This window comes from Rhipicephalus microplus, chromosome 4 (genome assembly GCF_043290135.1).
Source record: "Rhipicephalus microplus isolate Deutch F79 chromosome 4, USDA_Rmic, whole genome shotgun sequence".
Classification (NCBI taxonomy): Eukaryota; Metazoa; Arthropoda; class Arachnida; order Ixodida; family Ixodidae; genus Rhipicephalus; species Rhipicephalus microplus.
Genome location: NC_134703.1, coordinates 207,529,992 through 207,556,277, shown reverse-complemented (window position 1 = coordinate 207,556,277; position 26,286 = coordinate 207,529,992). Strand labels below are relative to the sequence as shown.

At 46.4% G+C, this 26,286-nt stretch overlaps 1 protein-coding gene across 1 annotated transcript in view; it reads left to right on the top strand.

Moving 5' to 3' along the window:
• The window catches only part of LOC119172983 (uncharacterized), a 1,299,788-nt gene that overhangs the window by 761,566 nt on the left and 511,936 nt on the right, over positions 1 to 26,286 (top strand). Inside the window, exons 32-33 of the mRNA XM_075893951.1 lie at positions 16,103 to 16,210; positions 20,501 to 20,554. Of these exons, the coding sequence (XP_075750066.1) occupies positions 16,103 to 16,210; positions 20,501 to 20,554 (162 nt within the window). The remainder of the gene's footprint in view (positions 1 to 16,102; positions 16,211 to 20,500; positions 20,555 to 26,286) is intronic.

Here is a 26,286-nt window from a genome sequence, read left to right as displayed (position 1 = left end):
TCGGTTCGTTCTTCGTCATGGTGCCCACGTGAGCTCCTGAGTGACAGGGGCCGCGTAATTTTGTCCGAAGTTCTGCAGCGCTCTTTCACTTTCATTCATGCCGTACGATACACCGCACATCAACAGCCTACCACCCTCAGACGAACGGCCTAACGGAACCTTTCAATAGAACATTCGGAGACATGCTCGCTATGTATATTGATTCCGACCATTCCAATTGGGACGTTGTCTTTGATTTCATGACGTATGCCTAATATACGGCGATTCAATCAGCAAAGGGCTTTTCTCCATTTTTTTCTTTTATATGATCGTGACCCATGCAGCACACTCGACACAATTCTCTCATACAATCCTATGCCTCCGAGTTAAGCCCAGTTTCTGAAATGGCCTAACATGCTGAAGAGTGTCGTCCGCTTGAACGGTCCTTCACAGCCGATAATCAAGCCCTCCAAAAAGATCGCCACGATCGTGATCTTGATCAGGACACTTTCCCCGTTGGTATTCTCGTGTGGCTCCGACTGCCTTTCCACACTCCTGGACTGACTCCCAAGTTTGCACCGAAGTATACAGGCCCTTACCTCGACATACAGCACCCTTCTTCTGTCACCTATGTGATGGAACCACTCAATCCGTCCACGGACAAGCGCCGCCTTGGTCGTGAGACGGTCCACGTCTCTCGCCTCAAGCCCTCCTACGACCCTCCTGTTCTCTCGTCACCTTGTGTCGCCAGGATGACTAGTCTTCGTCGCCGGAGTACTGTACTGGGGAATTCGCAAGGCACTGACTAGTGAGACCATCTCTCTCTGAGTGCGAAGCGCGAGCGTGTGCACAATCTGTAAACGCTGGACTACTCGAGCAATTCCATTCGTACTGGCTGTTTGCATAGTACCTGACGTCGCTATTAAACTCCCTTGCAATATATATGTGGCGCTATGAAGAATGGGAGACGTGGCCTGGCTCATACCCCATGTTTATTCTATTGTCACTTCTTCCTTCTCGGCTTCTACCAACCATCGCTTCATACGTCACACGATTCCCCCGTCCCCCCGAAAGAAAGCGTAGATTACTAACAATAAAAAGTAAACAAGGAGAGGTTAAAAAGTCACAAATGTCAAAGTTCACAATTGGCTCCAGGGGTGTTCCGTAAACTTTCAAGGACTTCATGGGAGAGTGCAGCAGTCCAGTTAACGCAGGAGTTCTGGTGGGCGCGGCTGGTGGTTGCGTTCTGGATAACACAAAAATGCTTTGGACGTGGAGATAGGGGTAATCACAGCTGGCATTCTTGTGAAGAACGAACGATGTTCGAACATCTTGCAGAATCGACAGTTCCGATATTGTAGGCATCGAATTCCTCGTCGTGGGTGATACACAGGCAGCTTGCCTGCACGCAAGCTGCCTGCACGCAAGCTGCCGTGCAGGCAGCTTGCGTGCGCGTTGATCGAGGTTGATTGGCCGCTGCCTGTGTTCCTGCCGAGTACAATGGGTGCTTTTGTGGTTTTTGGAGATTCTTCTATAGCGATGTCGCAGATGTTTTGATCGAAGGCGCATTTTCAATCTCTGGTGGAGAATGTATCCACAACGATGGGCCTTTTCGCAATGTGCTTTGAGCCTTAAGAGTGGTTTCGATGAAGTTTTTTTTGTCGCTGACAATGATGAAGTATACGTTGATGTTGTAGTTTCTTGGTTTCCTTGACTTGCTTGTGGTGTGACATTGCTCGTGGTGGGCCAGTATTCTCAGAAAGTCCTCCGCAGGCTTCTACAACGCCAACCAATGCAGCTGTTTCTGGCGCAAGACAATGTGGGAGGTTTCGTGCACTAGAATCTTCTGTATTTATGAACCGCTCATTGTTGGTAGTTGCCTGAAGAGTACTTGTGTCATTCGAAGTAGCACCTGGGCTTTTGTTTTCATCGTTGGCAGTGAGGTTGTATACTACATTCACGTCGCTTCGATCTTTTGGTTGATGAATACCAGTCGTCTCTGCAGAAGACTTTTCTTCACATGATGCTGATTGTGAATGCTTCTGTCTTTGTTGAGCTTTTGAGCTGAATACTTTGACCGAATAAGATTTCTGTGAACATTCGTTGTCTGCTTTGGTTTCGCGCGGATTTACCAACTCATCATGCGTAAATGCGAGGGTCTTATGAGGTGCTTCCTCAGGTTTATCAGTAATGTTGATGACAGGTGATACCGAGTTAGTCTGCCAGGTACGCATGCCGCACGATGTATTAAATGCATCTGGGTCATAAATAGTGGATTCAAATCTTTTATGCAGTGAAGAGTTAAGCATTGGCGAAATTTGCGCGGATGAGGAACCAGGTGGAAGGTTGGTAAAACGACAGCGTGGTCTTTCCATGAGAATGTGGCTAACTTTACCAGACGGGAATTGTAAATTCATGCTCTGTGCTCGAATGCGTGAAGGCTGCTTATGGCTGCGATGATTGAGTTCGAATGCACTGAGAGTGTGTGTTCTAATCGAATCTTCATAAGAGTCTTGAAACCAGACGATCATTTCTTCTTTTATCTTTTGCCAAGACTCGTCGTTGTTGAATATGTGGGTGAGGTAAAATTTAAATGCCTCACAGGTGACGTAGTCGCTGAAGTTCGTAACCATCTCCCGTTCCGACCAAGATGCAGCGGTAGCGTGGAACTCGAACAGGTGGAACCAGTCCTGTACAGGCCCATCGTCCGCTGCTCCGGTGTACTTGGGTATGGGAAGGTCGGTCGATGATTCTGGCATGGTGCTGGTCGCTGTGTGCGGCCAGGAGATGATTCCGTAGTCGAACTATGGTCAGGGCGTCTTGTGGAGAACTGCGTCAATGATGAGACACTGATGCAGTGGCTGGGAGGTCTTCATCCTGTCGACTCGTGGGGCGCTATGAAGAATGGGAGACGTGGCCTGGCTCATACCCCATGTTTATTCTATTGTCACTTCTTCCTTCTCGGCTTCTACCAACCATCGCTTCATACGTCACACACACACACACACACACACACACACACACACACATATATATATATATATATATATATATATATATATATAGATATGTAGGTATGGAATATGGCACAACGGGAGCGTTGTACAAGGATAAATATATTTATTTCCCAACAGTTTCGGGAGGGGTCCTCCCTTCATCAGGGGATGAGTTATACTAACATGAACTTCCAGACTTCGTTGATGCCGCGTCCCTCTCGCCTTGAAAGATTGCGAAAGTGAGAGAGAACTAAAAAAAGACAGAAAGAAAGAAAAAAAGAGAAGCAAAAAGAGAAAAATAGCACAAGAAAAAGAAAAATAAGAAAAATTACTGTGAACACTGAGTACGAAACCAAATGTCGGTGTACGTCCACATCCGGTACTTATCCCGTGCTGGTCAGTTCTCGACGTGTGTCGGGCAACCCAAGATTGTCGCCGCGGTGGCGGGAGGGGTCCGCGACGGCGTGCGTAAGTAAAGGGTTTCCCCTTAATGGGTCAGTCATCTCTTTAACTTTCATCTTCGTCCGTTTCCCTTCAATTGTCAACAAGTGGTAGGCGAACGTAAACACTTTGTGTGTGCATGGGAAAAAAGGAACAAAACGAAAACAAGAAAGGACAGTGTACACGTACGAGTCAGTCAAAAAAAGAAGCATGGTCTCCAGCTATCAACCTTTGTCACCAATTTCCTCCTGGCTTACTTCTCGGAGACAGCAGAGTTTTCCGGGGTCCTCGTTGATGCCGGCTACTAATGTTGTAAATTTGAAAATAAAATATGCCTCACGCGCTCGCGCCTGTTTGAGAAACCGGACTGCAAAACAGTTACGCTGATAGTTTTAAAACTGTGGTTTGGCAGGCGCAGATGTCTAGATAAAGGTAGCTTCGGCAGTGAAGTGGCGTAGTACCGGTGATTATTGAACCGCAGCCGCAATGGCGTGTCTGTTTGGCCGATATATTCTTGTCCACAGATGTTTCATGTAGCATGTATATTACGTTACTGCAGTTAAAATTAAGGCTTTCAGTTATGCAGAATTTGAAATTCGAGAAGTTCGCTTTGGATTCACGCGTTGTGACCATCTGTGGGCATACCTTGCATCGAGCTTTTCCGCTGGGATGGCACCCTGATTGAATTTTGGGGGGTTTGTTTTTGCTCTGACAAGAATGTCCTTCAGATTTTTTTCCCTGCGGTACACCACGTGAGATGGCTTCACTAAAATAGAAGTTAGTCGTTTGCTTTGCCTGATTATGTTGAAATGGCGGGAAAGTATTCGTGGCGCTGATGAGGAGTAAGTTAGTACAAGGTTCGTTTGGGAAGTCGTTTTAGATACTCTGTTTGGTCCCTTAATTATATCATTCCTGTTCACGTTGCGAGCACGTAGTATGGCATCGTCAATAATGTCTCCCGGATAATTTTGTTTATATAAGGAATGCTTTAGGTGTTCTGCGTGTCTGTCAAATTCCCGCATATCGGTGCATATTCTTTGGTACCGGTAGGCCTGAGATTATGGAATACTATGCAGCCCCCTTTATCAGCCATTTTGATGGTAAATTTAGCGTTTTTTCGTAGTTCATCGAATGCTCTTCGTTCTGACTTTGATATGTTGTTTCGAGATGGCCAATTTTTTTTCATACGCTCTGATGAGATCTTTTTCAACTGCTGATATATACATATCGAGGTGTTTGTCCCTCTCCTCACCTGGACACCATGCTTTGTCACCCCCAATAATCTATTCTCGTCTGTACAGTCCTTGCGATCATGAAAGTATTCACGGAGGCGGAGATTACGCGCAATGTTATCGAGGTCTTGGTACAGTTAAAAATCCTTGAATCTACCGGATGATGGACAAAAGGTTAAGCCTCTTGACAAAAGTTGTAGCTGAGTGGCTGTGAGCGTTGTGCTGGAGAGATTGAACACATTTTTCTCGTGTTTTTGGCTCCTCTTGGCTATCACGTGGCTCGGGAGTGCAGCGTCATATTCGAGAGTAAGGCTGTTTTAAATAGGATTACACTGTAGTTTCGAGTTCTCATTTTTCTCTTTAAAGTTAGGTTGTGGTACGGGTGGTCCTTGGCGTTCTTGTACGGCCTCATTCCTATTTTCTTTTGCAGAGCAGTGGAGCTTCTGCAGTCCCGATTGAATTTTCTATCTTTTACTACTGAAGTTTCGCCTCTCTTTTTCAGTTCATATCTTTCAAGTTCTCTTGCCTCATAGTCTCCGAGATTACATACTAACTTCTGCGTGGCCTCCACGGCACTGTATTCGGCGGCCTTACGCTCACTATGGCCCGCAATGACCCGAGTCGGTTGCAAGAACGCTTCTTGCAATTTTTTCCCACTTCCCCCTTTCTGCTTCGCTTAGTGTAGACATTGAGGGGTTGCAGGCTAGGCGGCGGCTTTTAGGTGCAATTTGGTGAGATAGATATTTCGTTAGTTGTTCCGTGTGTTTTTCGTATTGCACTCGTTTTTCAATGATTTCCCTAATAGATGGAAATCAATGGGACCATGCGTGTGTCAGACTGCCCGTATCTTTTGTTTCCCCGTGTCATTTGAAAGCCGCCGCCTTGGTTTTCGCCGCATTCGTCTGCTTGGTGTTTTAAGGCCTTGCTGGTGGGAGTGGCGACGTCGTCTCTGCTGGGATCCTGGATGGCTTTTTGCATCCCTCGGCTCCCTGTTCTTGAGTGGGTTTGGAACTGGAGTTTGCCGTGCAAGCAGTTGCCGCGGAAAAGCTCGATGCAAGGTATGCCCACAGATGGTCACAACACGAGAATCCAACGCAAACTTCTCGGATTTCAAATTCTGCATAACTGAAAGCCTGAATTGTGACTCCTGTAACGTAATATACATGCTACATTGACAATCTGTGGACAAGAATATATTGTCCAAACAGGCACGCCATTTCGGCAGCGGTTCAATAATCGCCGGTACCACGCCACTTCACTGCCGAAGCTACCTTTATCTAGACATCTGCGCCTGCCAAACCACAGTTTTGAAAATATCAGCGTAACTATTTTGCAGTCCGGTTTCAAACAGGCGCGAGCGCGAACAGCGAGAGGCACATTTTATTTTCAAATTTAGAACATTAGTAGCCGCATCAACGAAGACCCCGGAAGACTCTCCTGTCTCCGAGGAGTAAGCCAGGAGGAAATTGGTGACAAAGATTGATAGCTGGAGACCATGCTTGTTTTTTCTGACTGACTCGTACGTGTACACTGTCCTTTCTTGCTTTCTTTTTCTTTCTTTTTTTTCCATGCACACACAAAGTGTTTACGTTCACCTACCACTTGATGACCATTGAAGGGAAACGGACCAAGATGAAAGATAAAGAGCCAACTGACCCATTAAGGGGAAACCCTTTCCTTACGCACGCCGTCGCGGACCCCTCCCGCCACCGCGGCGACAATCTTGGGTGGCCCGACACACGTCGAGAGCTGACCAGCACGGGATAAGAACCGGATGTGGACGTAAACCGACATTTGCATTCGGTTTCATGCTCAGTGTTCACAGTGATTTTTCTTCGTTTTTTTCTTTTTTTTTGTTCTCTCTTTTTTTCTTTCTTTTTTTTGTTTCGTTCTCTCTCACTCTCGCAAACATTCTTCAAGGCGAGAGGGACGCGGCAGCAACGAAGTTTGGAAGTTCATGTCAGGATAACTCATCCCCTGATGAAGGGAGGACCCCTCCCGAAATTGTTGGGAAATAAATATATTTATCCTTGTTGACAACGCTCCCGTTGTACCATATCCCATACCTTCACGAAGAATAACTGGCCCATTTAATTATTACTCCCACATGATACACACACACACACACACATATATATATATATATATATATATATATATATATATATATATATATATATATATATATATATATATATATATATATATATATATATATATATATATATATATATATATATATATGTTGTGGCGACCTTGCTGCTCCCCGCCCTTCCGTGGTGGTCTAGTGGTGGCTAAGGTACTCGGCTGCTGACCCGCAGGTCACGGGATCAAATCCCGGCAGCGGCGGCTGCATTTTCGATGAAGGCGGAAATGTTGTAGGCCCGTGAGTTCAGATTTGGGTGGACGTTATAGAAACACAGGTGGCCGAAATTTCCGGAGCTTTCAACTACGGCGTCTCTCAAAATCATATGGTGGTTTGTGATGTTAAACCCCACATATCTATCAATCAATCATCGACCTTACTGCTCGCCGTAGCGAAAGATTACCGCTGGTTTAGGCTTAGAGAGCCACTTGGCCCCGTTTTCGTCACCTACTCACGTGTAGGGCACCACTCCGCGCGTGCTCAACTAACACGGCGTTTAGCGCGGCGCGGCAAAACAGACAGCGCTATGTTAACAGCAGTACACAAACACTTTATTGCCTTTGGCGCCCCCCACCCCCAAACAACAGTACAAAATCCGCTTCCGGCCCGCAGGGAGCAAAGGCTCCCACGCGCAAAGGTTCACGATAAAAGGGAGACCACGTGAACGTCGCAGCTGGCAATGGTAAACTTTGACACGCCTGTCGGGAAAAGGTCGTTCGCGGCTATGCTGCCCACTCTCACGACGGCCACTGGCCTGGTTGCGAGACTTTCGCCAAACCTTGTACACATTCGCCTCCGGCAAGTGCGGCTTGGCGTGGTGCGACCACTTCAAGCACTAGGCACCGCTGTTTGGCCTAGGGTACGCTAACAAAGCTATACCCTAGATAAACATGCCTGCCGGGGATGCCTAGGCACCCAGGCAGTCTACAGTCAGGTGATTTCTTAAGGGGACGCGGATGAGATAAAATATGTGCTTACAAGACGCCGCCCAACAGAGGAGAGGCCCTTTCCCGGAGCGCTCGTGCCTCGGCCTCGCCAATTCCCGCAGCTACAGAGAACACGTGCCGAACCCGTGCGCCCCGCCATCTATTGCTACGCGCCGTTGCCAGACCATGGGAAAGGAAACGAAGGGTCGTACGGCGGAATGCCTGTGAAATGGTCACGGGCGCACCCAGATCCCCACTATATATATATATATATATATATATATATATATATATATATATATATATATATATATATATATATATTGTCGCGGTGCAGCGCGAACCAAAGGCAGATGAACGTTGACACAGCGACTCTCAGCAGCCGAACAGCAAGATCGCCTTCTTTATCTTCAATCAGCCAGAGCTCCACTACCTGGTGTCCGCCAAATCCCCTTATTGTCGTTTTGGTCCACCAGTACACACGCGTCATTTGCCCCCCTCTTAATGAGCATCGCCCCGATGCTAAACCAGTAGTGCAGTTTTTTTTGCCTGTTCTTTAAGAAGTGTCTTGCGCAGTCACTACCTTTCATAAGGCTTCATGCGCACAACGTGAACTAGTTCGGGACGGTGCTGGCGAAGCCTCGTACTATATGAAGTGTCGGGGACGACCTCGTAGGTAACATCACTCAGTCGTCGCAGTACTAGATATGGCCCAAAGTATCTCCTCAGGAGCTTTTCAGAGAGTCCTCGTTTCCGTATGGGCGTCCAAACCCATACTCTGTCACCGGTCTGGTAAACGACTGTTCTGCGGCGAGAATTGTAGCGGCTCGCGTCGTACTCTTGTTGTTGCTGGATTCGCAGGCGTGCTAGTTGCCTTGCTTCTTCCGCTCGTTCTGTAAACATCTCGGCGTCCGGTTCGATGTCGTCCCATTCGTGCGCTAGCATCGCATCTAACATGGTTCGTACTTCCCTTCCGTGAATTAGGCTGAACAGGGTCATGTGGGTTGTTTCTTGCTTGGCAGTGTTGTATGCAAACGCGATATATGGCAAGATTTCGTCCAAATTTTTGTGTTCGACGTCTACGTACATTGAAAGCATGTCTTCAATTGTTTTGTTCAGACGCTCTGTAAGCCCGTTCGTTTGCGGGTGGTAGGCGGTGGTCTTGCGATGGGTTGTTCCACTCAGCATGAGGACTTGTTCCAAAAGAGCTGCCGTAAATGCGGTTCCTCTGTCTGTGATTACGATGCTTGGTGCACCATGCCGCAGGACAACGTTCTCGATGAAAAATTGTGCCACCTCCGCTGCTGTACCTCTCTGAATAGCCTTTGTTTCAGCATAATGGGTAAGGTAATCAGTCGCGACAATAACCCAGCGGTTCCCAGCAGTAGAAGTAGGAAGTGGGCCCAAAATATCTATGCCAATCTGGTCGAATGGTGTTCTTGGGACCTGCACGGGCTGCAGGAGGCCAGCTGGTTTAGTCGGCGGTGACTTCCGTCGCTGGCAGTCGAGGCAAGTACGAACATGGTGTTTTACGGCTACAGTCAGTCTTGGCCAGAAGTAGCGCTGCCGTACTCTGGCCAACGTTCTTGTGTAACCTAAGTGGCCTGAAGTCACCTCGTTGTGGCATGCTTCGAGTACTTCGGAGCGAAGGGCTGCTGGGATGACGAGCAAATACGCAGATCCTGTTGAAGAGAAGTTTCTTTTGTATAGCACTCCACTCCGTAAGCAAAATGATGACAGCGCTTTTACGAAAACAGTTGGTGCCTTCTGAGATCTTCCCTCCAGGTAAATAATTAGTGCAAGTAACTCAGGGTCACCACGTTGTTGCTGTGCAATAGCGGTTGAGTCAAGCACACCGAGAAATGCTGTTTCATCCTCATCGGATAGAGTTGCCGATTGAATGGGTGAGCGGGATAGACAGTCGGCGTCCATGTGGCGCTTTCCTGACTTGTGTACGACAGTCATGTCGTACTCCTGCAGCCTGAGACTCCAACGCGCTAATCTCCCGGTAGGATCTTTAAGATTTGTCAACCAACACAGTGAGTGGTGGTCGCTGATGACTTTGAAAGGGCGGCCGTATAAATACGGGCGAAATTTCGTGACCGCCCATACCACGGCGAGGCATTCCTTCTCGGTTGTGGTGTAATTAGTCTCGGCGCGTGTTAGTGTTCGGCTTGCATAGGCGATTACTCTTTCTGTGTCTTCTTGCAGCTGCACAAGCACAGCTCCCAAACCAATATTGCTGGCATCCGTGTGTAGCATCATTGGTGCTTTCTCATCAAAGTGGGCAAGCACTGGAGGTGTCTGTAGTCGCTGGCGGAGGTTCTTAAAAGCAGCTTCCTCTTCGTTGCTCTATTGGAAAGCAACGTCTTCTCTCGTGAGGCGGGTCAACGGTGATGCGATGCGTGCGAAGTCTGCGATGAATCGCCTATAATACGCACATAGCCCGAGGAATCGTCGGACAGCCTTCTTATCAGTCGGCACCGGGAACTGTGCAACAGCTGCGATCTTTTCAGGATCCGGACGAACGTCTGCGTGACTGACAACGTGGCCAAGAAATTGCAGCTCTTCATAGCAAAAGTGGCATTTTTCAGGCTTCAACGTCAAGCCCGCTGACCGTATGGCTTGTAAAACTGCCTCAAGTCTTTTAAAGTGCTGGTCAAATGTTGCGGCAAAAACTACGACATCATCAAGGTAGACCAAGCAGGTTTTCCACTTCAACCCAGAAAGTACGGTATCCATAAGTCTTTGAAAGGTAGCAGGCGCTGAACATAAACCAAAGGGCAAGACTTTAAATTCATACAAGCCATCTGGTGTCACAAAAGCAGTCTTCTCGCGGTCTCTTGGGTCTACCTCGATTTGCCAATACCCACTCCTTAGGTCCATGGATGAAAAGTAACGAGCATGTCGAAGTCTGTCGAGAGAGTCATCTATACGAGGGAGTGGATACACATCTCTCTTTGTCACCTGATTGAGTTTTCGGTGATCTACACAGAAGCGCAGGCTGCCATCTTTTTTTTAACGAGGACTACAGGTGACGCCCAGGAGCTTTTTGAGGGCTGAATGACGTCATCTTCTAGCATTTTGTCGACTTGCTCTTGTATCACTTCGCGTTCCCTTGCAGCCACGCGATAGGGGTTTTGATGAATTGGTCTCGCCATGTCCTCGGTAATTATCCGATGCTTGGTTAGAGGTGTGCGGCCAACTCTTGATGTTGTCGAAAAGCAGTCTTTGAATTCGGCCAGTAGCTCAAGAAGCCTCTTTCGCTCGTTCTTAGGCAAAGTAGTGCTAACGTCAAGAGCTGGTGTCGAATCAAGTTTTGGCGCCTCGTCGACTACTGCCAAGCAGCCTTCTGCGCCTGTGATATCGTCGAAGAAAGCGACGGCCATGTCTTTTGGAAGGTGCCGGCGCTCATCACTAAAATTTGTCAGAAGCAAGTCCGTGCGTCCAGCGGCGACACTGACGATACCTCTTGCGACGGAAATGCCGTGTGTGAAGAGGAGCGAGGTTATTCGGTCTGCTACTCCTTCGCCGTCAAACTGGACAGCGGCTGCCACAGAAACAAGCGTGCATGACCGTGGAGGGAGAACCACATCGTCATCAGTTAGACGCAATTGGTTTGGTCGCGCTTGTGTACAATCAGGTGCGCCCAAACTGTTGCGGAATGTAATCAAACTGTCTGGGATATTGATGACGGCGCCGTACTCTCGTAAGAAGTCCATACCAATAATTAGATCCTTGCAGCATGCGGCGAGAACGACGAACGACGCAACAAAAGAAGAACCTCCTATGTCAATTCTCGCTGTGCATCTCCCAGAGGGCATCAATAACTGACCACCTGCCGTCCTTATTTGAGGGCCTGTCCACGGTGTCTTCACTTTTTTGAGGCGCATGGCGAGGTCCTGACTGATGATAGAAAAGTCGGCACCGGTGTCGACTAAGGCTGTTACTTTCTGGCCGTCAAGAAAAACACTCAGGTCAGCGGTCACAATGTCGTCGCTCTCACGTCTTGTCGTATTTAAAGCGTCGTGTAATGGGGGCTTTTCGTCGTCATCCTCGTGGCCTGCAACCTTACCCCCGGAGGTCGCCGCCCTCAGTTTCCCCGTCGCGGGCTGGGTGACCTTTTTGCGTTAAGGTCCGCGGAGGTACGTCGGTGAGACGAAGGTGAATGAGCGGGAGAAGGAGAGCGGGATTGACGTCCCAGACCTGGATGGCGGGTAGGTATTGCCTCCTCGTCAGAAGTACGGTATTCGTAAAAGTGAGAACGGGCTCCATGGAAAGAGGCGTCCTCCCGGCGTGGTATGTATTCTTCGTTCGCACGTCGATCGTCAGACCATGTTCGAAGCTGGCGGAACGAATCATTGCGGTGCCAGCAATGACGGGCAATATGACCTGCGCCTCCGCAGTTAAAATATAGTGGACGTTGATCGATTGTGCGCCATGCGTCTGTTCTTCGGAGCGGTGGACGTCTGAGCCTCCCTTCTTTCGACGATGTCCATGGTGCTGCTGTGGACGCCTGGTGGTACGTCGGTTGGCTTGACGGTCGGCTCAGGGTCTGCTCTTGCCGCGGTGACCAAGGGGCCGTCGGCACTGGGTGATATGGCGGCGATGTACCAGATGGTGAACGTCGCAGAGCATCGGCATAGCTCATGGGACGGTGCTCGTCACCAGGACCAGCGGTAGAAAAGGCGTGGCGGATTTCGTCGCGTACCAGTTCAGCGACGGACGCAACGGGGGTTTGAGCAACTGGATTCCGGAACTTTTGAAGTTCTTCGCGAACTATCTCCCTAATGAGGTCTCGCAGGGAGCTTTGATCCTCAGGTATGGCGGCAGCATTGATTGGGGCGCTGCTAGACATTCGATGATACTGCCTGCATCGTTGATGGAGCGCCCGCTCGATAGCCGTAGCCTCCTTGATGAAGTCAGCTACGGTACCTAAAGGGTGGCGCAGTAGCCCGGCGAAAAGTTGCTCCTTAACGCCGCGCATGAGGTAGCTCAACTTCCTATCTTCGCTCATGTTCGGGTCAGCTCGACAAAAAAGACGAGTCATATCTTCAGCAAACATAGTAACGCTTTCATTGGGTTTTTGAACCCATAGCTCCAACAGCTGCTGCGCACGGTCGCGTCGATCGACATTGGTGAACGTATCGACAAGCTGTTGTCGAAAGTCGCCCCAAGTTAAGAGACTGGCTTCTCTGTTTTCATACCAAATTTTCGCACCGCCGTCAAGGTAGAAATAGGCGCGCGAGAGCTTTTCTTGTTCAGGCCACAGATTAATCTTGGCGACACGCTCGTAGTGCTCAAGCCAGTCGTCCACGTCCTCATGGGCGCCGCCACTAAAGTGATAGGGAACCAGCGGTTGAAAGATGGTTACCTGTGAAGGCTGTGTTGGCAGGGGGCCTTGGGGCGCCGGTTGCGGACTGGCGTTGGCCATTTGGAGAGGTAATCGGCACTTGCGAGGTTCCGTAGAAGGCGTGAACTCTGGAGCGAGGCCTATCAGCCGCTGACTGAACCGGTGCACGGGAGTTGCAATGGGTGACAATGCGTCCGAGCTAGATGAACGGCTCCCAGTGGGAGTATGGAGCATTAGGTAGGGTTGCGTCCCAGCACCTCCACCAGTGTCGCGGTGCAGCGCGAACCAAAGGCAGATGAACGTTGACACAGCGACTCTCAGCAGCCGAACAGCAAGATCGCCTTCTTTATCTTCAATCAGCCAGAGCTCCACTACCTGGTGTCCGCCAAATCCCCTTATTGTCGTTTTGGTCCACCAGTACACACGCGTCAATATATATATATATATATATATATGCTGTGGTAGCTTAGTAGTTAGAGCATCGAACGCGTTATTCGAAGGTCGTAGGTTCGATTCCTGCTCACGGCTGGTTATTTTTTAATCCACTTTTCTTTCTTCCTATTTACATTCCATTGGTTCTAATAACTTCCCCTGTACATTCCTTGGCATTACTGTCTTTTAGACCTCATTAATATTGTGTTATAACAAGAAAAACGAGCCCTTAGGTATACACTTCTCTCCCTTATTTCATTGAACGACGGTCTCGTACTGGCAGACTTGGTGTGTTTAGGTTGTATAAGAGGGACAAATAATCAGCTGCCCACTCATAATAAGTTCACGTGCTACGTGACGCCAAACATGCGCATAAGAGTGTTTTCACACTCGTCGTTTGGCTTATAGATGGCGCTGACTGTCACTCCTACTTCAAAATTCACATATAAACCCAAAAAAGTGGATGGAGGGAAAGCCGCTGTAGAAGCTCAGTGGTTAGGGCATCGAACGCGTTATTCGAAGGTCGTAGGTTCGATTCCTGCTCTAGGCTGGTTATTTTTTCATCCACTTTTCTTTCTTCCTATTTACATTCCATTGGTTCTAATACCTTTCCCTGTACATTCTTTGGCATTACTGTCTGTTAGATCTCATTAATATTGTGTTAAAACACGAAAAACGAGCCCATAGGTATACACTTCTTTCCCTTATATATATATATATATATATATATATATATATATATTTATATATATATATATATATATACTCATAGCAAAGCATTTTTTGTTCTCACTTCAACAGACCCATCATTATCGTTCCCTCTCGTTGGTGTTCGGAGCCGAGGGCATTGTGGCAATATTAATTCCTTGACTTGCACTTCATATTTATCAAACCATCTTACCATCCCATGCTAATTTTGGCTGACGCCAAGTTAAGGCGGTGACCACAAGAGCACCCAAACGTAAGCGGCTGGATAGATAGGTATGCTCAAAGTCACGGAAGTTCGCTAAGAAATGGTTCGCATAAAAAAGTGCGCTATTTGGCGTTGCGGTGTATTTTTCAGTCACTAACTAGCCCAGCTCCCAACCTTAATGAAGCTTTTTGCTTGATTGAGACGTACAGCTGCGGCCCCGTCTTTGTAGAGCACGCGATTCGTCAGTTTTTGCTCTACGGCATGAAACCTTGAGGGAGTACCGGGCTCTGACGTTTTCAGCCTGACAACGAGACCACGCATGCTCCTTATATGCCACTTCAGAACTGGAAAGTGCCTCAAGATTTCGCGCCATCGAGCGAAAACCGGCTGCTCGTGTACACAGGCATGGCTGCTACAGTACTTTACCGTCCGGGAATATTGTTACATAAAGCAGCCTTGAGGTATTCTATTCCTTTCCTGTTACTACGGAAAATCGGATCATGAAACGAATTGGCTCTTGCCCAAGGTATTTGTCATCTACGCGTATGACTGCTTCAGCGTCATCAATGGCAACGACACTTCATGGCTCCTGCGTTTTCTCAGATACATAAAATCCACCACAGTGTTTACCGCCGCTTATGTGTGCCACTTTCTTATCTAGATATTTAAGTGAGCCATACATGACGTAGTCTTTTGTTCGCTGAGCAGAGGCAAACAATTTCTAAGCTCTAGACTTTAACCTGTGCCTGTCACAAGCAATCCGTTGTTGCTTCTCTCGCAGCGCGGGCAACACACATTTGTTAAAGTGATAATGAAATGAGGAAATAACTTTGAACAATACACTGGGAACTATTTATGAATGGATACCTGCATAATTTTAGTAGAATGTGTAAGATCATGCCCATAATCTCAGACCATTCCAGAGGACGTCGTTTCGAAGCCGCGGATGCGTTTCATGTACTGGTAGGGCGAAAGAACCTCAAAGACGTTATCTCATCAAGATAAGACCTTTGCGTTTGTGCACTTGCCATCATTTGAGCTTAGCTTGTGAGAGTTCAAGATGGCTTGGACAGCAAGTAATGCTCTGTGCTTTGTATAAGATACCTCGCCACTGTATAAAATGGAACTGCTGTTACACTAGTGAAACTGATAATAAAGATACATCAAATGAACGAGGCAACAACTAGGTAGCGTTTATCGAACACATTGACAGAACACGCCGATAATGATGGTCTCGCCACCGATTTGCAGATCGTGCAGATCGTGCCTGCTTAGCGTGATTCTGAAGGCCATACGCGGTTTCTCGTGTCTCTGATATCACCTTCACTTGGTCAGTAACCGCATCTTTATTCTTATTGTAATATTCGACCCCACAAAACATCGTCAAACCTTTCACTATATATAATCTGTAAACTCCACTATAGAACGCCAAATAAAACATATTTCTTGCAGTTGAATTTTTATCGTCTAAGAACACTTGTGTCGGCGAGCGAGAGATTCTGTATCTGAGCAAATACTGCTCAAGATTCGTCTAGATTTTATGCACGAGTTTACGAGAGACCCACTGATGAAACAGAGCGCTTACGAACACGACAGCGAGACACTTCGTAAAAAGTCGAACAAACAAGGAACAGGAATTTTAAAAAAAACTGTGCGTTATCAAGCTTACTCTGCGCAACTGCAGGGTGCCACAGGCGCGGCAGGTGCCAAGGGTACGTCGGGTGCACCAGGTGTCAAGGGGCAGCAAGGTGACGCTGGACCACAGGGGCCACCAGGAGAGACTGGACCACAGGTTGGTGATTGCTAAATGCTTAGGTTGATTAGCCAACATAGAGTTCTTGTAGATATACAGTGGTGTACTAAACTTGTCGTTATGAGTTATTTTAGAGAATAAAGTAAGTCATGTGCCCGCCATTTATTTTGGGTGAAATATATGTACCTTTTTTCCATAATCATAAGAGTTATAATACCAATTTTACTACCACCTGATAATTAGTTAGTCCGCTTTTTTGTGAAGCAGATTTAGCGCTGAAATTTGTAACACCATTTTATTTAAAGTTTTTACTTGGGGTACGTGCGGTTATTTTCTTACACATCAATTTTTCTGCCTCAGCATATTGTTTAATACGTTGTCTAAATACTAACCGACATCTATGATTTTGAATACTGTGGATCCTGAGATAAAGTTTTTGAACATGAATACAAAAATTCATGTTTTGAGATAAGCGCTAAAAAGGATGAATGTGCACAATTTCCAAAGTAGAACTACATTACAACAAATTGACGGGCCACTTCAGTATCCACTTGCCAGATACTCATCGCCAATATAACTTTTTTCTTTTTGTGTTGGAACGTTTTGTCTTGCAAGCCACTTTATTGCCTGCTGTAAAGCCTTGTCAGCAAAGTACTGTCGACGCTAGACAAGGGTGCAAAGGCCCTTCATCGTGCAGTGTTCGGGCGAAATTTCAACGGAATTCACCAGCTTCACACGGGCTATATTGCTATGATTAAAAGTTACCACAGCATAAAGAGTGAATATTTTGAGTGATTGGTGTCAGACGAAAGTTTTTTCGGAGTACGCTTCCGCACAACAATGTGACAACTTGTTAGCAATTTAAGGTTGCCCTTGAAGGCAATTCGCAAGAAGTTTTGGTTGAACTCGTTACGGATAAGTTGGTTTGCGAGCCTCAATAGCAAATGCTGGAAGGTGTTCTTCATAAGCGACTGATTCACCTTTCAAATGGGCTTTGTTGAATTTACACCAAGTTTCTGCTTCTTTCGAGCAAAAGCCCTGGGATGGATTGGTCTCCTTTGATTCCATGAGAAAAGCCCCGCCGCGGTGGTCTGGTGGCTAAGGTACTCGGCTGCTGACCCGCAGGTCGCGGGTTCGAATCCCGGTTGCGGCGGCTGCATTTCCGATGGAGGCGAAAATGTTGTAGGCCCGTGAACTCAGATTTGGGTGCACGTTAAAGAACCCCAGGTGGTCGAAATTTCCGGAGCCCTCCACTACGGCGTCTCTCATAATCATATGGTGGTTTTGGGACGTTAAACCCCACATATCTATCTATTCTATGAGAAAATATGTTGCTCAAATATCTTCTCACATATCCTTGATGCTTGCTCTATATTTTTATGGCCAAACAATTATAGTTTTCGTGCTTGCCCAAGAGGACAGTCTTAAAACGTCCTCGTCCAGATATAAAGTTCAAGACAGAAATGTTGTTGTTTCTGCTTTATTTTATTTTCGCTATTCTTGGCTTATTCTTTTCTGAAGGTGCCAAATGCACTCCAGCTTGGGAACTGTAACATTTACATGCGGCTATGATGCTTGAACTGCAAAGAATCTTTATACGTCAGAATAGAGACTTGGCAGGCCACCGCACAAGTTCTACCACTTCTCCCATTCTTTTTATTGTATGACGTTACTGGAAAACTTTAAATTGTGAAGTTATAATTCTCATCGGTAAAATTGAAAGTGGCTCGTGTCGGTGAGACTTACGCATATGGGTGCACTGTGTGTAATGAGTAGAATATACACCAAGAGCAATCATGCGTGTGAAATTTGATCAAAATTGCTATGGGCCCGCAACGCGGTCTCACGGGAATACGTGCAGTAACGTGTTTGCCCTTTGTAATGGTTGGTCGGCTTTGAACGATGAAGTCGTTAAAATAACCATGTTTTTATTTTATTTTTTCACAACTTCTATCGTGGCACGTTTCGTGCCCCATCTTCGCAGTGGATAACTGCCAGTTCGACATGGTATATTTTCGTCATAAAAAAAGCGCCAAGAAGTATAAACACTAAGAAAGGGCACAGGACAAGCGCTCACTAGCAGCTGTAAGTTTTTTATTTCGAAATGAACACTTTTCGAAGTAAACACGCATGTATGTTATCTCAAATCACAGTGGTTACCATCAATAACGTGATATAATGAAAAAATGACTCCCATAATTGTTGGCACACAACCGGAAATAACACGTGTTAGCCCTCCCCCCCCCCCAAAAAAAAAAAGCCAGTAAAGTACAACAAAAAAGGAATGCACTGAGTTATATTACGTCCGAAAAAGCTAATTCTGAATTTTTTAAAACAAAAGCCTGGGTGACACACTTGTCACCTCATTTCGTAATTTGATACGCTTCAATTATTTCTCTCGTCATCCGCTTCTTGTGCCTGCCAATTATTAGTGTGTCTGAATTTCGATTCCCGGCTGCGGCGGCTGCATTTACGATGGAGGCGGAAATGTTGTAGGCCCGTGTACTCAGATTTGGGTGCACGTTAAAGAACCCCAGGTGGTCGAAATTTCCGGAGACCTCCACTACGGCGTCTCTCATAATCAAATGGTGGTTTTGGGACGTTAAACCCCACAAATCAATTTTCAGTGTGTCTGAAAATTTTGCCTGGCAAGTGCCGTCCTCTCATTGCATCGCTACGTGCGAGTACGGGGCCTTCTTTATTGAACTCTCATGTTCACAATGGCGAAAATTCAGGCGACGATCTGTTTGACCAGCGTATTCTTATCGACATGTCAAAGGTGTTCCGTACGCATTACGCATCTTTTTTGCGGTCAACGTACCTCCTGCCATGTTTTATGCTGCATTCACCTGTTCCTACCGTTCCTCTCTTTTGGGCTAGCCTTTCTACTGTCAGACAAATAAAGTTCAGGATAGATGCTATGCGGGCTTTAGCGCTCTGTCTGTCTGTACGTGCTTTCATTTCTTCCTCTTTTTATATACGCCACAAGAAAACCTAGTGAAGCCGGGCAAATACTCGGCGATTTTTTAGGAAGTCCCGCCCAATTTCAACGAGTCAGCTCACATAGCTGCTCGAGGACTAGTAAATCGTGTAACCGTTGGGCGAAGTGGCACTGATGTTTTGCAAAACCGGGACTCTCCCATTTCGTATAATGAACTGACAAAACATTTTTCCTAGCGTGGGGACAAACCCTCCACCAGACAGAAAACTAAGAATACCTCAAAGTCTGACACTCAGGTTTCTTCAAGTCGGGGCGTACCCTTACCACGTGCTATTGCACAAGATTTATCCTGAAATACAGCCGACTAATACATGATCCTTCAGCAACGGTATAGCTCATCTTGAACACATGATCTGGCATTTCTATGCACTACGCTATGATGAAATATTCTCGTCTTCCAAATGTGAGGGTGCTATTGCTATTACCAGCTCTGTTTGTGGTTTCTGTTCTATTCGCCATAGAGTCCCAAACAACGTCTTCGAAGCTTGAAATCCCATGGTGTGGGCACTTCCCGGTATTCAGGCCGAACGGAACTGATTGCAAGATAGCGGCCTTGTAGGAAACACCCACAAGCTGAACTATCGCTAAACTCAGAGCTCTTTACATCTACTGCTACGACTTCTGCGACTACTCATCTTTGTAATGGCCATATAGTGATAGCGAAAACACCATGTCAGGCGCTAACACAGTTCTTAGCAACCAGGGGCCAATGAAAGTCTCTTTAGATTAAGCATTGCGCTAGCGCCATCAAAATTATGTCGTGTCTTTACAAATACTTCGTCACATCTGCTTCTTTCTCGAAAAATGTTCTTACGCAGATGGCGCGAAGCCTCATGAAAAGCTGATAAGCTGCCATTTTTTGCAGGTGTGGGCTTCTCCAAGAGATTCGCTATACGTTAAGTTTACCTTCCGAGAACTCTGCTGTCCATTGCACTAACGATGATGATGATCAGGATGCACATTCAAAAGCATTATGCTAATGATAGCAGAGAGATGAGCAAGATGTTTATAACAAATGCCTACACTGTGTCCAAACGATTTGTAATGTTGTAAACTAATAAATCATAAATAACAGGCAAAGTCTGGGTAACACTGACACGAATGAATTTTGCTGCTACCTGCTGTGCTTCGCAACTATGACCTTTTCTGTATTGTGTTAAATGAACTGCTATATATTTATTTTTAAATATTTTTCATGTAAATATTTATTCATAATACGACGGTGACAGTGCACTGTCGATCGTACTGCACGAAGCACTCGTACTCTCACTTCAGAGTGGCTCGTTTCAACATATGCTTTCAGACACCCGAAACAATCGTTTTTGCAGGGTGCTCACGGACTTCCTGGGCCGAAAGGACCACGTGGAGAGACTGGCCCAAAGGTGAGCTTTCAAGAAGATGAATGGGCGTTGCCAGGGGGGGGGGGGGAAGCGGGCTTAACCTTTTGCGAAAATATTCAGTTTTGCTTGTGTATAACACACGCTCTCATACCGACGCACACACAAACATACGTAAAGTATGTGTGAACCCCACCCCCTCCACGTTGAAAAATTTCTGTCCCCGTCACTGCATTCTTGTACATACTCTGTTCATGAAAACTGTTTGAATGTATATTGCAGCCATCATATTGATCATCTTGACTTGAGCGATGTTTTCGAAATCTCAGCCTTTGTTTCATATTTTGCGAAATCGCATAGGTTTGTGTGTTATTCACTGGGCATGCGTGTCATTACAAGTTATTCTTATCTTGCACAACAAGTTATATCTGAAGACAACGTGTCATCCTGTGATCGGGGAACTTAAACTAACCTAATGCAAAGCGTATCTTATTAGGACGGAGCTAGTAGTGCTGGTGCGAATTATTTTTATTGCGGTAACAATAATACGGAGAGTCTCGGCTAATTTTCCCTGTCACCACCGTCATGCACTGTGTACATACATGTGTCTATATATATGAAAACTCCAGAAAGAAAAAAAAAGCCTAGTATCTGCATGTTTCACTGCAAATGTCGTGGAAAGACGATAGCCTGGCGTCACTAGAGAGTGAACAGAACGTTTATTCGATGTTCTACGTGGAAAAATCAGATAATTGTATTCTGGAAGTGCTGCGGTAGGCTCGATCCGTGCAGCGAAGACGAACGAGTGCATCGAGGCACGTTAGACATGAGTGCTATTTGGCAGTTATCTTCGAAAACGAAGAAAGGCGTACGCGGCTGTCTTTGAGGCGATAAGGTGTATTGGCCTCGAGGACATACCGCGGCGCCACTTATGTGATGACGTCACTCATAGGATGCCGGGTTGTGTTGTGGGCTATAACGCCGCATTTCCTGCGCTTTTGCTGTGGACACCGTGCGTTTTTCACTATGTTTCGAAGCCCATTGCTTAAAAAAGCGGTAAGACCTGATATTACGGGAAAGCAAACTACGAATTGGTGCCCCTGGTGGCACTCTCGTGTCTAATTTGCACCGTTAAATTGTGACTAAGAACCAGTGAAGGCATGGGGGACGATGCAAATGGCGTCGCGAAAGCAAAGCTGCCGTATTCCGCAACTAATATCCTATCTTTGACGTCAGAACAATCGCAGCGCTGGCTTCTCTAGTGGAGGCCCTCGTGGCCAATACTCCACGACAACTTTTTTTGGCACTGAAAGAATCGCCATGAAGGCGGAATTTCTGCACATGTGGCACTACGCGAAGTAGTCCGGTATGACGCGCGTTTTGTGACGCCATGGAAAGTGACGGGGGCGAACCACGGGTGCGCACGGAAGCGGGAAGGTGAGGGGGGGCACACGGAAGCGTTTCATGTAGGCGCAGACGCTGCTTAGCGTTTGAGGTGCACGTAAAAAGATGGGACTTTCCCGCGCGTACGAAAAGGCGAAATAAGGACGAGTAAATTGAAGTAAACACGACTGCTGTTTAATGGTCTGAACTGCGTCCTGTCTCAAAGAGCTTCACGTAGAAAATAAAAGGGGAACTGTATTTTACAGTGAGAGTACAGGCGCTCGTGTCGAACTACATTCATTGGCGATAGGATGCCCGCTATTTGGCTTTGTAGCCTTCTCTTCAATGCCAAGAGAAGTTGTGGCCGAGTATAGAACACAAAGCGACGGGCTGCTGCCACCACCGTGTCGTGTTCACAAGCATTGGAAACACTTGTGTTTTTGAGCATCTCGTTGCCCTTACAGCTCTGCGTGATAAACGCTACGGTCCTTAAGATTACTTTCGCATGCCTTCTCTAGTATTAAGACACACATACAAAATATTGACGTGCTGGTATGGTGCCTCAGATATGCGCCATAACTGATTTTTCATTGACAATCGCACAAGTATAAACGCTGAAAACTGAGCAATATGGGTGGGCGCTGCGTATGGGGTTGGCCGTTTGGGGTATCACTTGGTACCGTTTGGCGTATTGTAAAGGCGGAGAAAGGACAATTGTACAGACAGACAGACCAAACCTTTTGCGTCAAAGTACCCCAAGAAAGACTATTGTCTTTAGAAGAGCCGCATGCACTCGGCACCCACCCACTAAACAAAAATGACCTGCAATAACCTCAAAAACTTGGTAAACAACTTGTTCTCTAGCGCACTACCTTTCCTTTTTGTTTTACCACCTACCATCGAATTAAAAACTTACTCTCGTGCTAACTGAGTTTTTGAACGTAGGAAGGGTAGTAATTTTTTACCCCGATGAGGTTTTCCGCGAGTACAGAGAGAGTAAATGTTTTACTACCTTTACATCGTTTTTGAGGTGATTTATGGCAGTTATTTCCAGTGGTCAAAAAATAAAAGTTGACGGGTGCATTCCCCCAGTGTCGAAAAACTTATTAAATATCCAATGATGTGGCAGAATTGATGACATAGAGATTCACATACAAACAAACACGCAAACACAACAAAGGCATAACAAAACACTTCTCGAACAGACTGCACGGGTTACTCGAATGTACTTTGACAATTCGATATATATAGGCACGACTTTTTGACTGGCCGTGCGGTACCGGTAGGAGAGCTCTTTTTTTGCATCTATTAACATCAACGGTTAAAGAAGCAAGCGTAAACTTGAGGTGGTCTGCAGGCTGCTAAATGTCACACTGATATTTTATTATAAACCTACCCGATCTCAACTTTCCGATAATTACTTCGCACACGAGGCTCCTGGCCCCACACGTGTTAGCAGTGCTGATGCGCAAGTCAATGAAATATACCTAAGTACACACAAATCATAGCAGCTCAATGATTTTCATTTAGCGACGGTGCCCAAACACAGTAGCAGCACGTTTTCGTGACATCGGGTGTAGAAGAGCGGTGCACGCCTGCATATACAAGCTGTTTACAAACGGCGCACTAGGCCTTTTCGAGGAGCATGGCTATGCGATGAAACACAGCTGGCGATTCCAGAATACACATCCTGTGTAAATTTCGTCGTCATTTCAGACACAAATGAATAGACGTCCGCTATCGGCGGAGTCCTACGGGGACGGGGCAATGTATGTACTTCCAACGAAAGAGATGGCCCGTCGCGGTTTTCTTCGTGCTCACCGGCAGCGGCTTGTTGGTTTCGTCTGGCTCGTATCGGTGCTCGCCTTCGTGCTACATGTTTGAGAACAGTTGACGCATGGGGCGGATAATACGGGCTGCACTTTACTCCAACAGACATCGTCTTCTGTGGAATCAAGTATATGTGATGCTTCATTTACCTGCCCCGGCGACACACTCACACCGGTCACTGGCGGCCGCGGCTCGGTGCTGACGGCAGAGTGAAGCGTTTTGCCTATCGTTCCTCCAGGAAGAAACCACTGATGATGACGCCAGATTGATTTTCTTACCACTGGCAGATCTTCGCGATTCGGCACGAAAGCGAAGTATCCGCGACGTGCAGGTTCGGAGGGGCTCAAAAGTGTACGGTCACTCGATGATGTAGGAAAGACGTGGCCTCTATCAGCTCAACCAGACACACAGATCCCGGGCTTCTTGCACTGTATGTCTCCAAGGGGACCGCAGAGCAAAAGCCAACAATATGCCAAAATATGCAGGACAACTTTCCACACCAGGTTTTTTTTTTTTTTAGAGCCCCCTTCCTTTTTTTTCGTTCACAGAATGCTGTCCTTGCTCGTTGTGCTTATGGTGCTCCCAGTTTCAGTGAAAGTGCGTTGGCTCGAGGTCAGTCAAAAAACACGACGATGCCAAAAAAAAAGAAAAAAAAACATCTGTGGTCCTCGCGTACCTTCAGGATTCACTGAGAGCGTCACTAGGGGGTATAGGGCAAAAGCTACCGAACCAACTGCACCTTGTAGTGACGTGGTAATAAACTCTGAAACGCAGGTTAAAACTCACGTGATAGAAAACTCCCTACGTGGTAAACTCGATTTTGACATCCTTTTACTACGTGCCTCAGAGGTGGTTGTAAAATTATGTCATGTACCATCGTTTACTCCTACTCGAGGTAGTAATTATGAACGCGAGAGAGTTTTGAGAGGTCATGAGCCGCGAAAACCCCAATCTCGGATAGTTTTTGCTTACAGTGCAGCTCGTCGCGATGCTCCAACTCGCGCTTATCTTCCACGCCTGCTTTGCCCTGCGGATGGGGCCGAGGGGGTTCGTTGTCTGTGCGCGTGCGCTTATCTTTCAGTGGGGAAGATCATGTGCCTTGGCTTTTCACCGGAATCATTGCGTTAGCTACCTGAGCCACGACGGTCACTTCGCTGACTGGGCAGACCTCAATTGCAAAAAGAGCGCGTTTTTCGAATATTGAAGTAACAACTGGGACACTCGTTAGTTCGCAATCATACATGTACCTGTGATCATGTTTCGTGTGTCACTTTTGTTTAAACAGCGTGTTAAACGTCGAGCTGTAAGCGTTGTTAGTCAAGATAGCTCTCATCATGTGTGTGTTGTATTAGTGCGTTATTTATGCGTGATCAGCGTGCTGCACGTTTCGATCTGCTAGCCGTTCTCGCCATTACATTCGAAGTTATTGCTATCGCAATCTTTGCTTCATTCAAGCGCTGAAACTTTTACTTTTTTAACGTCAAGTAAGCTTAGCAAAACACTTCATATTATTAATTTGCCCGCAAAACCTGCGACTTGCGATCTTAAGAGATTTTTCGACATTTTGTTGTGTTTTTTGAAGGCACAGTTGCACAAATGGCTGTTATCTTTGGCAAAACACTTTAGTAGAGAGCAAAATAAGTACGAAGGTCAAAGTAGTATAGTTCAATAAAAGAATTGCGTTTGTAGCCAATAACCCCCTGACTGCAATGAGTGAAATTGTGGTGTTTTACGCGTGCCATAACGCTTTTCAGGCTAATTCACTTTATTTAGGTCTTAACACTTTCATAAAGAGAATTCGAGTACAGTGTGGGGCTTGGGCCATACACTCCTAGTCTTAGTTCAAGAAAAAAAAGCAGCACGTCAACAGCCGCTGAGGGCAGCTTTTTTTCTCAATTTTCAGTGGATTATTTTCACTAAACGGCCTTCGTTGGACAAGCTACGCAAATGAGCAAGATGTTTATAACAAACTTCTATACTGTCCTGCAAAATCGAGCTTCTTCAGTCCAAATTATCGTGTGCGAACATTCATTTTCTTGATCAATTTTGATGAGGACCCAATTACAGCAGCGAACTCGCCTTTTAAAGTCCGCCTCAATTAGGTATACATGAAGGTAAACGCGATATGGATTGAAATATGTGTGTATTGTATCACCAATATACTGCGTCATTAAGTGCTGAATATTTTGGATAAATATAAAATATACTCCACAAGAGCAGTGTCCTCACTCTTGTTTTCATTCATCCAGACGGTTCAACCGTTAGCCCCACTAAAGAAATCACTGAGGACCAATATTGAATCCAAGTGGACTAATTGGTAGGGGGTAACAGTTGGACCCTTGCAGTTGATCCCGCAGTTATACTATAATTGGTTCAATACCTGTGGCAGCCCATTTAGTTTCTCCTAAAAAACCAATGACATACTCCACTTTAGTCATTTTTGGCATAGAGTGTAATGGTCGTTTGGGATAGAGCGAACTGCTGCAGCTGTCGTACGCAAAACGTAAATGAAGAGGACAGAAAGTACTTGAACACGAGTGACAAGATCTAGTGTTGAAAGAGCA